Below are 16,643 nucleotides of genomic sequence, written 5' to 3' on the forward strand. Positions count from 1 at the left end.
GGGTTGCCTTTTGGAGCTGATCTGAAAAGGAAAAGTTTCCTTCCTCCCTCCCTCTCTCCCTCCCTCCCTCCCTCCCTTCCTTCCTTTTCATACCTACATCCCTACAAATGTACTGACTGCATGTGATAAATGACAGACCCATGAAGAAATGATCGTCCAGTCCAATGTGTTCTTGTTTAGACCCAGAATGGACTCTCATGGACTGAACTGTGTTTTCTCAAATTCATGTTGAAACCCAGTCTCCAAAGTAACTGTATTTAGAGTTAGGGCCTCGAAGAGGGTTATTATGGTTATATGATGTCAAAAGGGTAGAGCCCAAATCTGAAAGAAGTCATGTCCTTCGAATAAAAGGAAGGGACTCCTGAGTTCTCTCTCTTCCAACTTTCTGGTACCTTCACCTGGGACTTCTAGCCTACAGAACTGTGAAAACAAAAGTTCTGTTGTTTAGGCCACTCAATCTGTGGTATTTTGCTATGGCAGTATTAGCAGACTAGTAAAGACTCTCTCTTCTAAGCCTGTAGAGAACACAGCAGGTGTTGTAGACTAGAACAAAATGCATACAAAGGCTTAAGCATGTAAATATGTACATTAAAATCGATCAGGACTCCTTTGCTAAAAAGTCCCAGACGTGGAGAAAGAAATGTGGCGGTGGGGAGTGGGCTGCAGGGAGGTGCAGGCCTCTGTTGAAGGTAGAAGGCGTGGGATCCAGGAGAGGTTCTGTTTTGTTTGTCCCCAGTGACATTTGTCACATAGAGATAGTAAGTGCCTGCCCCCTGGAGATGTTAGGAGGAAGTGATATTACGTAGTAGACCCCTTGGCAGAGTGACTGGTGAAGGAAAAAATCTTAATAAATAATACCTGTTAGTGTTAGAGGTTGGGTATGAGGAGCGAAGGAAAAAATTCCAAGAAATATTGCATGGAAGAAAAAAAAAATAAGACTACTGTTAAAAGGTGATGGAATTCTTTAAAAAGTGTCAAAATGAATAATATCAAACTGTTTTCAACCTTTCCTAAACTATTTGCTTCACAGCAATAAGCTACTTATCTTTCTCCACCACCGAGGTGTCTATCAGCCCTGAAGAATTTCTGACAATATCCAGTGCCTCTGGGCCTACGTGGAGGCACACCCTTGCACCTTGACCTTGACCAGGGACCAGGTTACAACAAATACAATAAAATAAAAAACGTTGGGTAGTTAAAATACTCCAAAAGTGTAAATGCACCTTCAGAATGGGTTTAGAGAAATTCATGGAAAACCAGAGAAATGTTACCTTACATTGCAGTATGCTTTACAAAGTTCCAGCTGTTTAATGTGACCCCCCCATAAACCCTGTCATGTAATCAGAGCGGGAGTTATGTAAAATGACAGAAGACGAGTTCCCGGGGCTTCAGGACCTGAACAGACTTACTACCCAAGGTCACACCGGCCAGTCAGTGACAGAGCCAGGCAAGAAGGCAGGTTTTCAGGTTGTCTTAGCCAGCTTCAGTTTTCTAGTTTGCCAGAGGCTTTCGAGGGGAGGACCAATAAGCAGAAGCTAGGAATTTCGGGAGCTCTACATGTGGAATTTTTATACCCTGACTCACCCTCTGCAACTAGAATTGGGAAAGGGGAAGTGTTGACAATTCAGGTTTCTGGGCTATAGAACAGACCTTCTAGAACTCCATTTTTGAGAATCGAATTAAGTTAGGATAATATACAAGGACTTGACAATAATGTGAGAACTATTTTGATGATGGTAGTCTAATAATAATAGTAGGGAGAGGTGAGTGTATTGGCAAGCAGTGGTTGTATTTTTCCCTTCTATCTTTTTTTCTTTCTACCAAAGTACAGGGGTGAGAAGATGGAGGGAGATAGAGCAGTTGAGCCTGATATTCTAAACTGAAAGCAAACAAACAGAACAAAACACCTGGCTGAAATGGGAGAAAGTGGACGTTTACCACTTTTTGACACCGATCTTGCAATCATGTTAAGCCAGGACATTTAGTGTCACCCTTAGGCTCACCAGGACCAGGGCCAAAATTCAAGGCCACAAGCATTTGCCTTTGTCAGGCCTGAATCTCCTGATATAATCTCACCTCACCGTCAGCAGAGTTCTGCCTTCTGAACTCCGGAAGGCTGCACTCCCTCCTCAAGGCCCTACTGAGAATCACCATTTAAGAACTACCAACCTTTGTGAGGTGCTGGCCCAGTTATCTGCTTACTGCAGTTTACACCGGGGTGTGCCAGAGACTGCACAGGACTCTTTCAGGCGTCATTTGCAATTCAAAAGAGGTGCTCTTCAGAATGCTGGGCAACGAAGGCGTGCTTTTGAGTTGTGAAGCATTTCTTAGCTCCTACCTCACTGCCAACCACTCCCAGTGAGGGCATAGCCCCTCTTGCAGACCCTCTGTCCTTAGTGAAGCCAAGTCCACGTTTCATCTTTAGAAGTGACTGCTCACCATGCACAGTCAGAATGACATGGAACCTTACCCTTCATCAGCGAGCATGGGTTGGCACACTGAATAAAGAAATTCCTGCAGGAATATACACATGGAAGAGTAGAGAGACTCATGCTTGCATTCGGGCACATACACAGGGTGGGGCAAAAGCAGGTTTACAGTTGTAAATTTGCAAAACACAGAGTTTATCCTTGTATGATTATTTATTAGTGCATTTTTTTTCATACAAATAATTATAAACCTACTTGTGCCCAGCCTTGTATGTTTTCCACAGGTAAGGATCTCTAGAACGATATGAAAACCCACGTTTGCATGCTTCCCCTTCATACCCCCTGAGAAGTGTACTGCATGGCCAGTGCCTTCCTTATTTATCTTAAATATTTGCTTTAGTTTACTAGTTTTATCTTTTTTTTAAGGGTATGGTGTTTAGAACACCACCAAGAAGGAAGGAGAAATAATCAGAGAATCGTTCATTGGCTGTTGAAGCAAAAGTCTATGCTTGTTATGGATTCATTTCTTTTTCCCCCATAAGTTATAGCAGTGGTCCCAGTTTTTCATCAGTTCCAACAGTACATTATAGGGTTGCCTTTTGGAGCTGATCTGAACCCCACCCAGAGAAGGCAGGGACTCTAGCCAACACAGCAGGCTGCCTTTTATCACAAAGACATCCACCCAGCAGGGAAAGAAAACAGCAGTTAGTGGGCTCTTGAGTCTCACAGGAAAGAGGCCCCACCATGGTCCAGTGATCCAATGTAGATGGATCTGCAGGCTACCTAGCACCAAAGCCAACGCTTTCATTTGCTCAACAAATATTCATGAGTGTCTCCCATCTGCTGGGCACTCTAGTAGGCCCTGGCACATACCAAGATGAACAAGACAGACTTGGGGTGGTCCCTCTAAGTTTCATGTATCCCTTGCCTTATGTGTATTATTTTTGCACTGTCCTATCTATGAAGGCAAAAATCTTATTCTAGCCATTGTTTTAATCACATCCTAAACCTTGCAGTGTATCTTAAAGACACAACCAATCAATCCATTCTCTGTAAAGTGATTGGCTAAAAACAATCATACGTATTTTTTAAAAAGTGTTTTTGCAAAGTCACAGATAAAAGATTATTCCAGGCGAGATATTTTAAATTGTGGAATTACTTCCTAAGGACTTGGGTCCTTTTTTAGAGAGAGCTTCAGAAATGAAGTTAGGTTAAAGTGAATTACCTTTAATTCTTCAGGGGTTTTTTAATCACATATGAGATGGTTGTTTATAAATCAGATTAATTAGATCTTCAAATGACACCCACAGCACTTTCTTTTTTGGTAGTGTGAAGTGCTATTTGTGATGGGAGAATGTCTGAAAAACTGGAGCTTGTCTAAACAAGTCTTTTGAGATTTTACCCAGATAATTCTGAAAATACACGGTCTTCAAAAGCACAAAATTTCACTTCCTCCAAATGTTTTCAGTACTCGAGTTCTGACTGGATATTTTTTCATTAACGTTATACAGTTCTTAAGCAACTCCACCAGAGTTATGAAAAAGCTGTTCATTAACTCAGTTTCCTCACCTCAGAAAAAAAGAAAGAGGGTTCTTTTCCTCACAAGATTGGTGTGAGGAGCAAGTCAACAAACATTCATTAAATTATCTCAAACTTAAGAAGCATGATGCAAATATGATGTCATTTTTCTGCTCCGTAATCTTCTTTATATATGATATGATATTAATTCCATAAGGACGAAGACTCAGTATTCTTTGCATACTAAGTGTGAGTGAGGAGGTCAGCTTTGCTAAAAGAAATAGATGTTATCTAAACCAGCCTGTAACATTCTTATCTTCCTCTTAATGAATTCATGTCTTGTTGTTTAAAATAAAATGTCCAAATGCTAAAATATGTAGAGTGATGGGGTGGTGTGTTCTGAGTCTATCCCCCTCTGACCACAGGCACCTCCCTCAGTTGTAATAAATTCCAGCATTCCCAGAAAGGCTGGCCAAGAGACAGGGGGGTCGGGGAGAGGTAAGTCTGTGCAGAGGCAGGACCAATGGTGAGTTGACATATTCAAAGCTTTAAAAAAACACAACAACAACAAAAAAAACAGGAATGATTGATAACAGACTTCTCAAAAACCTTTTGCTGTTGATAAATGCTACTGTAGCAGTATGCTGTTGATCGTTTTAATTCAGCTTAATAGCAGACTGAAATCCTTGGGAGTGTTAGTAATTTCTTCGTTTTGATTTATGATGTTTTTCCAATGTACTGGTAAATCACCATGTCCCATCCCAAACAATCTAGAGTAGTAGTTCTCAACCCTCGCAACTAGTACCACAGTAACTTTTTTTTTTTTTTTTTGCATAGCAACCAAGAACAGGAAAACACACATGCACACAACACAACTGAAGCATAGATTGCACAAGACAATATGTGCTTTTATGAGTGACACACTGGAATTTTTCTGCTTTATTTCACGTCATTCGAATGGTGATTGAGACTCACAGTTTGACTCATGCCCCATTACTATGTTATTGGAGTTTGCACACTGCCGCCTTAGAATGTTCTTTGCGGCGGTATTTCTAAATATTGCCTCTCTGCAGTTGCACATCAGATTATGCCCAAATCCTGGACTTTGTTGTCTATACTTTGTTTTTGAATTAATGTGATTTGTTACAGGATTCAAAGTTTAAGAACACCTAAGGAAGCTTACTACTTAGGATGAGGAAACGTGACATTTCCAAGAAGCAGAAAGTGGTAAGGATTCTTTTCACCAGCTTCTTACACTTGTCCTTTTGCTCAAAATAAAGAGTTGAAGATAATTGGGTTTTATTCAGGAACTGTACTATAGTCTCAATAACAGTACTGAAATTGTCCTTTTTAAAGAAGTTAAATCAACAGTTAATAAGAGGAAAAAGCCTGAAATATATACATTAGAGAGTTATACGGGCTAGAGTGCATTTCCTAGCACTCCACATTTTAATACTGTTCCAGTATTTCTTTATTTTGCTTAAAGGGCTTTGGTATTGACTATAATTGACAAAAAAAAAAAAAAAAAAAAAAAAAAAAAAAACTCAAAAACCTGGCATTCTTTTTTTTCTTCTTTTTTAAAAAATATATTTTTATTGATTTCAGCAAGGAAGGGAGAGGGAGACATAGAAACATCAACGATGAGAGAGAATCATTGATAGGCTGCCTTCTACACGCCCACACTGAGAATCAAGCCCGCAACCCAGGCATGTTCCCTGACCGGGAGTCAAGCTAGTGACCTCCTAGTTCAACCACTGAGCCACATGGGCTGGGCTATCTGGCATTCTTAATCAATATTTTAAAACTTGGGGGAAACTTTAAAAGGGCAGATGATGTGGTAGGTGTATTATAAAACTGTCAAACATACAATATGAAACACTTATTTTATGGCACATAAACATGTATAACATAACAGAGACATAAATATACACACATACAGGGACCAGCCAGAGGATTCCCTGACTTACCTAGAAAGTCACTTATACAACTAAAATCCGACCACTTGCTCTCTCAACAGTATATAATATAACATGCTGAATTCTCAGAAGCTGCTGGAATTTATGTTATCTGACATCAAATAGAAACAGCTTTCAGACAAATGCAGTTCACAGAAACAGGAAGCCACGCATATTCCTTCTGAATGTGACCACGGGGACGTCAATAAATCCAACTGAAAGGTCCTAAATTTTCTTCAGGACTTTAACCAAAAAACACCTTGAACATTCTATAGATGCTCTGGTTAGTATTTCAGGATTAAGGAAAAGCAATTCATTGGCAGTGCCTGTGGTAAATACAAAACTAACCTCTGAAATTTGACATACAGCCAATACTTTGCATAAATATTGCTGGAGGCCCTGGAATACATGTGTAGGAGCTCGCGCGCACACACACATACATACACACATACACCCCCCCCACACACACACACAGTGGTATTTAGAAATGCACACACAGAATGAGAGAAACCCTATCTTTGATTCTAACAGAATTATCTCACTCGCCTGGAAAAGGCGGTGATTGTATAACACTTGAAAAATATGGATCAATTTAGGATTTTATTGAAAGTCGGTATTTAATGTATTATAGACAAAGACTTAATAGACTTAATCTCCCTTGGTTCGCACAACGCCAGAGTCTTAAAATTATGGTTGAAATATGCTGTTGGAGTTTTTAAAAGACTTCACAATTAAGTCCTGCTAACCTCTTCTTTGAGAAGGGAATTCCTGGCGATTTAGAGACATCCATTAGTAGCACATTTCTTTATTAATACTGTTTCTTTTATGTTTATTTATTTTAATACTATTTTTCCTTAAATTAAAAAAAATAAACTTGAAAATCAAATGCACAGCAAGTGGAACGAGCAGTGATTGGCTGATATCCCACGGCCAAGGGCAGGCTCCAGCAGGTTTCGGAGTAGCAAGGTCATCAGAGTATGGTGCATAAAGGAGCATCATATTAGAGTGGAATTCAGCCAAACACAGTAATGTATGGAGGTGGACGCATCTGAAAAAAGGAAAACAAAGATTTATGCAGGTAAAAAAAAAAAAAAAAAAAAAAGCTGCGATGAAGACATTTCCCCCAGTGTCTTATGCCCAATCGGAATGCTGTGGTAGAGGTTTGAATCAAAGCAGAGAATTTTTATTTGCAAAGTATGTTTTTGTAAATCATAAATATGCTTAGGGGAAAAAAAAAGTTAACTTGTCAGATGAACCCTACTTGGAAACTTTAACAGGTTTTTTTGTTTGTTTGTACACAGCATTAGAGTTCAATACCAACATCACTAAATTCCTTGAAAATAAAGCTTTATTCCGCCTTTAAAACATTAATTCACCAGAAGTGATAATTAAGATTAGTTTTAGTGGTTTCAGCTCAATTCTTCTTAAAATGTGATTTCTCCCACAACACTAATGCTAAATAAAGCACTGTGTAATGTTCTGAAACAGAGTTCCTGCTTTAGAAAAGATTCTAAGGGCTTTGAAAATAAATTAAAAAAGCAAAACTAACGCAAGGCATATATAAACAGATCTTACTATTTCTATACACTCATAGCAAATGAATGGATGGGGAGCCTTGCTATAGTGTAGAAGTTGGTTATATACAGTTTACACATAAAGCTCTAAACAATTATTATACTAAGTTTCTTATGTAACCTCCATCACCACCCTCTCCCAGTTTGGGGGCGGGGAAGATTATATTAAAATGTCTAATAGCATTGGTAGCTATGGCAAAGCAATGGTTCTGTCACATTATATTTAGTTTTCAAAACAGTTTAGCTGTCATTTTGAAATTAATAAACTTAGTCATTTATAGTCATTAATATGTAAATTTAGACTCTAATACATTAGATTTGTTAACTGTTTAACAAGGACACAATCCAATTGAAAAACAACAAATGTCACATTCGCCTAAAATTTGCCAGAAAACAAATTTAGAGGAAAAATTAGCTCACAATTGTACAGGGTGGGGCAAAAGTAGGTCTACAGTTGTTGGTATGGAAAATAATACACTAATTAATAAATAATAGCACAAGAATAAACTGTTTTGTGAACTCACAACTGTAAACCTACTTTTGCCCCACCCTTGCGTTAAAGATGCTGCTAAGATAGAGCGCAGGAGCCAAGTTGGCAAAATGTAAAGGAGTACAGAAGCCAAAAGGAATCATCAGTATTGATGGACAAGGTCAAAGATGATCCCAAACAGAATGCATACAACGTTTCATACGTAATACAGAGAAGAAAGCGTTCATTAACGTCCTTTACAAAGATGTTTTATTGAGGATGTACTAAATGCTAGGTAGGTACTTACATCTATTGTTACTGTTCTGCTAAAATTAAAAATTCTGTCAATTAACTTGTTGACTATATGTTGTAAACCTTGCTAAGTTCCTTTATGTCAGCAATTGCCATCTTTCATAACGGCAAAAGAAATACTAATTTCTTTGTAAAAATCTATAAAACTTGAATTACAGTTTGCCCAATAATTTTATAAATAAAAGCTAGAGCCTAAAGCAGAATAATATTCTATTTTTAAAATGTCAGGCTACATACTAAGTATATGTAGTTACACATAGATAAATAAATCTCAATGGGTTTCTGACCCTATTGAAATATATACAAAGAAAGTTACAAAAACTCAATTTTCCCCCCCTAGAGATGGTTTGAGACTAGAAAAGTACACTGGACTCTGTATTCTATGACTTGGACTCTAGTCCACATTGTATCCTGATTGTCTTGTGATTATAAAGTTAAATCAAGTTACTTTTCCATGCTTGGCCTTAGTCTCCTCTTCTATAAAGTGAAGGGAGAGGTTTAGTTGATGTTTTTAAATTTTGAAATGTGATGACTAGTGATTTTAGATACAGACGTTAAGTGGTTGATCATATTTTATTTCAGTTTTGTGTGTGTTTAAAATTTAAATATTTTCCACATATCAATGTATGAATACCACAATCAAATAAAAGTCAAATGGCACCATAATTGGTTTATATGAATACATCTGTATGTGTTTGTGAGGGGGAAGGTGGAGAGACAGAGAGAAAGAGAGATTTTGATATATACCATGTACACACTTTTACATGTATGAAATATGTAATTACTCAAAGACAGAGAGATAACAAGAAATAATGATTTGGCTAAATTTACCCAGGTGATGATTTACTTAAAAATCTTTCAATTGACTTTGTGGTTTTATGTCTAAGTCATAATTGACTTAATATAGGTTTGAAATAGGGTTCAAATTGTCATACTTACACTTCCATAAAAATTTGCATGTTCATTGCAGATCAAATCAGTAATGACCCTTTCCTTGTTTCATCCAGAGATCCTCAGTAGATACCTCCTGACTAAAGACAACCTCGCCTTCATCAGTTGCTAGCTTCCTATCTATGACATCAAGCCAAAGGTAACTGAAATCTCACCGTATGTAGGTAGCTGCATCATGCCTGTTGAAAGGTGTCCTTGGTTATAGATAGGAGAACCATATTGTAGAAAGTATGCTTATGAATTAAAACTGGAAGCTGTGGTTAGCATCACTCTGCAGATGCACTTCCAGTATAGCATAGGGTAAGACATCCATACACAAATTGATACTTGTCTTCTCCATGTTTAAAACTCTCATAGATGATGGCAAGTCACTTCATCCATTTGTTTCCAAAATTGAAGTAATTAAAAATAATAATTTCTGCCATATGTTTTACTAAGTGTGTGGTGAATCGTGAGCACAATTTGATCAATTAAAGAGAACATTATTCAGACTACATTCAGCAGTTCCTTGCGCAAGGAAAACTGTCATTGGAGTTAATATAAATTTTTCTTTGAGTATTTCAGGATCAGCTACAATGGATTTTAAAATTAATGTTTACTGAAGCTGTATCCTCTATACTCTTGCCAAAAAATGAAGCACCTAACTTGACACTTACTAAATACCATAAAATTTTTACTTGCCAGGGCATTATCTAAGTCACAGCATGACCAAGATGAGCTCAGTAGGACTTACACATAATAAGCAAAGTGATAACTATACTTTTATGTCTGTCTACTAATATTTTGGAATTATGTTAATTTCTAAAGAAAGCTGAAAAAAAAATACTTAACACAGTGAAACACTGGAGATTTAAGAATGAAATGCTTCTGCCTTTATTTTGCAAATTAAAAACACAGCTGTATTTCCAGGTCATAAAACTTTAATACTGCCAAGACCAAGTTTATCAAGCAAAGGAAGAATGAAATGGAAAGGTGGACACTTAATATCAATAACGTGGTCAATGGTCCACATTTTACTCAACTAGACACAGTATTATAGACCAAGGGCTTCAACTGCAAAGGTCTAACCTTGGAAAATCTAAGGTTACATCGTAAGTTTTCCTAATGTTTGGATTTTTGAAAAAATTCCAGTAACTCTGCAACACATATCTCCTAGCTTCTGCCCAAGAGGAACTATTCTTTTGAATGTCTCTAGAGTTGTGAAAACATACCAATAATGGACAGAGGGGGCATTATTTACAATCTGTTATTTCTATTAAACTGTTTAATTCATTCTGATATAACCAATAAGAGGACTTAGGAGCATCGCTCCAAAATGTGTAATTCTCCTGAAGATATGAACAACTGACACAGGCATCACTGTCACAATATCAAGTAAAGAACTATGATAAAGCAATTTAGGACAATTATAAATAAAATGAAGGCTTTATGGCAGATGACATCTCAGATCTTTAATATCTTTGCCATAAGGAATGAAAAGACTGGGAGCCTCTAGATTCAATATGCAAGGGGGAAATTATAAGAAAACCCTGTGTCATTTTTTAAATTTTCTTCTATGTCAGGTTTAATCAAAGGAAATACCTTGGGGCACTGTGTAAAAACTAAAGATAATATCCCTTTTAAAATAAAGATACAAACAAAAATCAGAACAACAACAAAAGATCCTGTTGATTATGTGAGAGGTCTAAACAGAATGCAGCTTTGTAAATGGATCCCTGTCCCCTGACAGCAATATTGAGATGAAGTGTATCAATTACTATTACTAATTACATTAAGGGGAACGTATTCCATTCTCCTGTACTTCATTTTAGGTCAGCTATTTATTGTGGTTAAAACTTTATACATCTGTTGAATACCTAATGCACACAAGTTTTCCAAAGTCACTCTGCAAACTGCGTGGTTTATGCCAATGGCTTTGTAGGGTATGGGAGCTTCTTTGCTCGGCTAAGAGACTAACACCATACATTAGTTTATTTATAAGCATATCACTTTGCCTTTTAAACAGGATGCCACAACAGTCTTGATATTGGCTGTTTTAAATATTCAAGAATATAGAGTTAACCCCATTTGATGAGCCAAACAAAGCTTAAGTGACAGCACAGAATGTATGAGGTGGTTACATTAAAAAAAAAAAATATCTATAGATCTGCCAGGGATATGTCAACTCAAAAGTTTAAGATTCCACTATTTAGAATGCAAATGCCATTCAGCCACAAGACAAAAAGACCTATTAGGATGACAGCTGAATAGTAAATATTCTGCACAAAGATCTCTTCACAGGCTTTTGCATGACAAAGTACCATTTCCTGGGGAAATTTCTACAGATCTCAATTTATTTGTGTTTATATTGTAAGCAACTTTACAAAAGTATTATTATTTTAACTGTTATTGTCCTTGTTTTAAAAAAACCTGATAAAAGCACCAAAAACAAAACAAAAATCTGCTTCTAACTCCAGGTTAAAGCAATGACACAACAGATATAAACTTTCTACTTGTCAAATTTCAATTTAAAAGAAGTAAATAAGTCAGGCTCACATGCATCAAAAGAACTATTTTCAAAAGCCTACATGTAGTTCAAACTTGTGTTTTCTTGGATTGCTTTGATTATTGGGTATAACAGAATATCGACTCTGATTCTCCTTATCTAAGTAGCTACATTTTATGAGGCTATAAAATAACTTTCTCCTTTGCCTTAATTCTTCTCAGGTCACACATTGCACATGCAAAGCATATCTAATAGAAAAACTATTATTTGATAGTCTCTGCCAGTCATAAATATGTTTCTTGAGATGCATCCTGAAGTTAAGAAATATGTGATTTGTTAGTAGATTTATTATCTACTCACAGTAGATAACAACAGCAACTAACGATACTGTTCTCTATGTACAGGCTACAGCATCAGACACAGCAGTTTCCAAAAGGTTTGATTTGCTGTGTGCCAAACTTTGGTGGGTGGAAGAAGTAAACTTTGTATTACATATATCACACAAGCAAAACTTTCAAAAATAAACTTTATGATTTATGAAGTTAACCTCAACATGCACTATTTTTACTGTTTCTACATTTCACTGACAGAGAACTGTACCAAATACTCCCCATAACCTTTATAGTCTCGGTGTAGCACAATGCACACCAAACATGAACACTTCGTTGCTTGGCTTAAACAAGTGGTCCATAAAATGTACTTTTGCTTATAAACTTTTAATATCAAACATGAAGAATACAAATGCTGACTGAATAACCTCACAGCAGTCTTAACTGTTACAGATATCAAAGTATGAAAAATGTGGTTTTGCGTGACATTTGCATATCACTAAGTATTTTTAAACCAGCGTTTTTTGTCACTGTGGTCAATACTTCTGAATCTCAGACTTGGTACAACATTTGCATGACTCAGCATCTTCTTATCTGTAAAAATTTTCATAATGGGTAACGCAGCTAAAACTTTTATAGAGTGCCCAAGTTGCATAGACACCAGTAGTAACTTTAGAAAATATCTCTGGATGCAATTTTCCACTTAGTAGCCACAAAAAAAAAAAAAAAAAAAAAAAATAGTTTCAGGTTACAGATAACCCTTCAAACAATATATACAGATTTATTCTGGAAACACCAAATGTAGGATGAATTGGGGCTGCCAAGTACAAAGAGAAGTACAAAATACTCCCTGCTTGGAATATTTTCTCTAGAAACTTGCAAAATACAGTGGTTTATCTTGCATAGGTGGCCTCTACCAAATTAATGGTGTGTGAGTTAACATTAAATTCCTACTCTATTAAAATTTTAAATGACAGCTTCAAAGAAAAAGACCAAACTCTGCAGAAGATGCCCTGTCTCAGAATTATTAGCCTTCTCTGGGATATTTAAATACATCTGGGATGCATCTTACCTGTTTGCTGTACTTGTTATTGGTTTGACAGCTGTATTCAGAGCAGTGATCTGATCCAATGGAAATGTTGTCTCCTGCTCCCACGAATGTGTTGGCTGGTGGTAGGTCTTGTACGGCCTGGTGTTTTTTCCCTGCAGTTGGTGACTGGGGGTGAAGCTGGACAGTAGGCAAGGGGGAGCTAGATTTGTAATGCCTGGCCAGGTCAGGACTACCAGGCCCCCCATTGACGGACCGGTACCGGCCCATGCTGGGGCTGTCTGACAGCTTCTCGTTGACACTGTCGTACCTCTGTCCATTTGGTTTAGAAGCTTCCACAGTGACAATGCTGCTGTAGAGAGGCTGCTTGGACTTTTTGTTTTTCTTGTCCTTCTTGGGCTTTTTAGATTTGTCATGCTGTTGGGGTGTAAAAAAGTCTTCATGATCTTTTTTGCCAGCCTCATAGCCATTCTTGTTTTTGGACCGGCAGTACCTTGCCATCACTACAATTAAGATGATTAGAATCACTGTCATAATGCCAGCAACCACCCCAATGACAATACTGAGTCTCTGTTTGCTAATTTCATAGCTTGGGTCACCGGCTATGTCCTGGGTGAGTGGGGTGTGCAAACTCCTGGCTATCTGGGAGTCAATCACAGTCGCATTAGAGACACTTTCATTGACAAACACATGCACCAGAGCTGTGGTGGATTGGGAAGGCTGCCCACTGTCATTCACTTGCACCACCAACCTGTGCAAGCCATAATGCTTTTGGGTGAGTTTCCCCACTAAGGAAACCACACCACTGGTGGGATCAATCTCAAAGAGCTTGAAGGGATTCCCTCCCACAATGCTGTAGTTAAGGTCTGCATTGATGCCATCATCACTGTCTGTTGCCAACACCGTGGCTACCACTGTCCTGACATTACTTGAAGGTGGCAGTAAAGTGTAGGACAGGTTTCTGGGAAGGGTCACCGTGGGGGCATTGTCATTTTCATCCATAACAAAGAGAGACACCGTGGCTGTGGCTGATCTGGGAGGATCGCCTCCGTCCACAGCCTTGACTCTGAATGTGTAGGTGGTCTGATGTTCCCGGTCAAAAGACACGGTGGAGTAGATGGTCCCCGTGTCGTTTTCGATGGAAAAAATGTTACTGTTCTCCTCTATGTACAGGCTCATCTCTGCATTGCGCCCCTTGTCAGCATCCATCACCGTGACCATCCCCACGGGGCTGTTGGGCTGCAAGTTTTCTTTCACGTAAAAGGTAAAGACGTCCTGCATGAACTTGGGGTCATTGTCATTCTTGTCGGCCACCTGCACGATCACCGTGGTGCTGCCCTGCAGCACCGGCATGCCTTTGTCTTTGGCGTTCACTTTAAACTCATACCTGTCCGTCTGCTCGCGGTCCAGCACCGTATTGACCAGGATGTCCCCGGAATCGGGATCGATGGCAAAAATCCCCATCATGGAGGAGTCCAGCGAGTAAGCGATCTCCGCGTTCTTCCCGCTGTCGGCGTCGGTGGCCAGCACGGTGGCCACTCTCTCCCCCGGGATGTTGTTCTCGGGGAAGTACACCTCCACCACCGACTGGTCGAACACGGGCGGGTTGTCGTTGGTGTCTCCCACCTTGACGATCAGGGAGTTGTTGCTGGAGAGACTGGGGCTGCCCGAGTCCACCGCCACGATGACCACGTTGAACTCCCGGGTGGCCTCATAGTCCAAAGGGGCCGAGGTGTGCAGGAAGTACTTTTTCTTGTTCTGGTCGCCCTCCGTGTCGCTGGCCGGCTTGAGCTGGAAGGGCACGTCCCCCACCACCGTGCAGGTGACCACCCCGTTCTCCCCTTGGTCTCGGTCGGACACCTGCACCAGGGCGATGGGGGTGTCCACCAGAACGTCCTCGGCCACGTTGGCCACCCCGTCCTTGAGCGGGATCCGCCCAATCTTCCGGATTTCAATGGACGGCACGTTGTCGTTCTCGTCCTTGATGATGAGGACCACGGTGGCCTTGTCGGTCTTGGGGGGCTGCCCGCGGTCGCGGGCCATGACGGTGAAGCGCAGCTGGTTCACTTCCTCGCGGTCAATGCGGTGCAGGACGCTGAGCCAGCCCGACGTCTCGTCCAGGCGCAGCAGCCGCCGCACCGACTCGGTGGCCGCGCCGAACACGTACTCGATCTGCCCGTTGACCCCCACGTCCAGGTCGGCGGCGCGCAGCTGCAGAATAGGGGTCCCCGGGGCGCTGTTCTCCGCCAGGTCGGCTTCGTACACGCTTTTCTCGAAGCGGGGGCTGTTGTCGTTCACGTCCGTGATGAGCACCCGCAGGATGGCCTGGGAGGAGCGGGGCGGGTCGCCGCCGTCGCGCACCCGCAGGGTCAGTTCGTAGGAGTCGCGCTGCTCGCGGTCCAGCGCCCCCTTGACGATCAGCTGCGGCTGCTTCTCGCCATCCGGGGTGTCGGCCACCTGCAGCTCGAACACGCTGCTGCGGCCGCCGGCGTTGGCCCCGCCGCCGCCGCCCTCCGGTGCGTCCAGACGCCGCTTGGAGCCGCCGCCGCCGCCGCCGCTGCTCGCGCCGTTCCCGCCGCCCCCGGGGTAGGGGGCGCTGTCGGCAGCCCCGGCGCGCCGACCCTCGCCGCCGCCTCCCCCGGGCTCCTGGAGCAGCTCGTAGCGCTCGATGCCGTTGCGACCGAAGTCGCGGTCGGTGGCGGTGGGCAGCAGGTACAGGGTGCCCACCGGCCGGTTCTCCTCCACCGTGAGGGTGAGCACGGGCGACGGGAAGGTGGGCGTGTTGTCGTTGATGTCCAGCACGATGACGCGACCCTCGAACAGGTCCACCCAGCTCTGCGAGGGCCCGATCACCGACACCTCGAAGTCCAGGAAGCACTCGTTCTCGTCGAAGATCATCTGACACTGGGGCAGCTTCTCGCGGTCAATACGCCGCTCGCTCGTGCTCAGCTCTCCCGTGAGGTTGTCGATCTTCAGGTACTCCGAGCCTGACTCCAGGCTGAAAGTCACCTCGCCCGAGCCCGTCACGATGCCCAGGTCCGAGGCCACGTTGCCGATGCGGACGTCTGCTGGGCCCTCCTCGGCCAGTCGGTACCGGAGGAGTTGCTTGGCGGCAGCCAGGCTGAGCGACAGCGGCAAGAGGAGGCAGCAGCCCAGGCACCAGCCGCGCGCCCATCCCGTGGTCCGCATCCTCAGCATCTTCTCGTGCTGCTGCTGCTACTGCTCCTTCTAATCACAGCCCCCTCGGCGCCCCCCTCCTCCGGGGCCGGTCGCCAGCCCTCCTCCCGGCCCTCTCCCCTCTCCAGGAAAGGAAGAAGCGAGTGGGAGAGAAGGGAGGGGGCAAGAGCAGCGTGTAAGAGTCGGCCAGGGGAAACCAGCGACAGATCCTTCTTTTTTTTTTTTTTTTTTCCTCCAGCTTCTTCCGAAAGTTATTGTTTCATAATTCATGCAATGGGTGCTAATCGCCCGCTCGCTGGCCGCCGTTCAGTCGCAGTACTCACAGTTCACGGGACACTGCGCGCCGCGGGCTCGGCGCCCCCTCCCCCGGAGTCATCCCTGCAGCAGGCGGAGGAT

General features: G+C 41.8%; 1 protein-coding gene across 7 annotated transcripts in view; it reads right to left on the reverse strand.

Annotated features, from left to right (window-relative positions):
- Positions 1-16,399, reverse strand: part of PCDH7 (protocadherin 7) — a 436,973-nt gene extending 420,574 nt beyond the window's left edge. For 6 of the 7 annotated variants that reach the window (XM_080681397.1, XM_080681396.1, XM_080681395.1 and 3 more), the window contains exon 1: positions 13,095-16,399. In XM_080681397.1, coding sequence (XP_080537523.1) covers positions 13,095-16,268 — 3,174 coding nt within the window. In that variant the 5' untranslated portion in view covers positions 16,269-16,399. Of the gene's footprint in view, positions 1-6,507; positions 6,951-13,094 lie in introns of those variants that run through there. The other variant, XM_080681400.1, reaches the window with a different exon arrangement.
- Between the last annotated feature and the right edge of the window lie 244 nt (positions 16,400-16,643).

Source organism: Plecotus auritus, assembly GCF_963455305.1.
Source record: "Plecotus auritus genome assembly, chromosome: 1".
NCBI classification, from domain to species: domain Eukaryota; kingdom Metazoa; phylum Chordata; class Mammalia; order Chiroptera; family Vespertilionidae; genus Plecotus; species Plecotus auritus.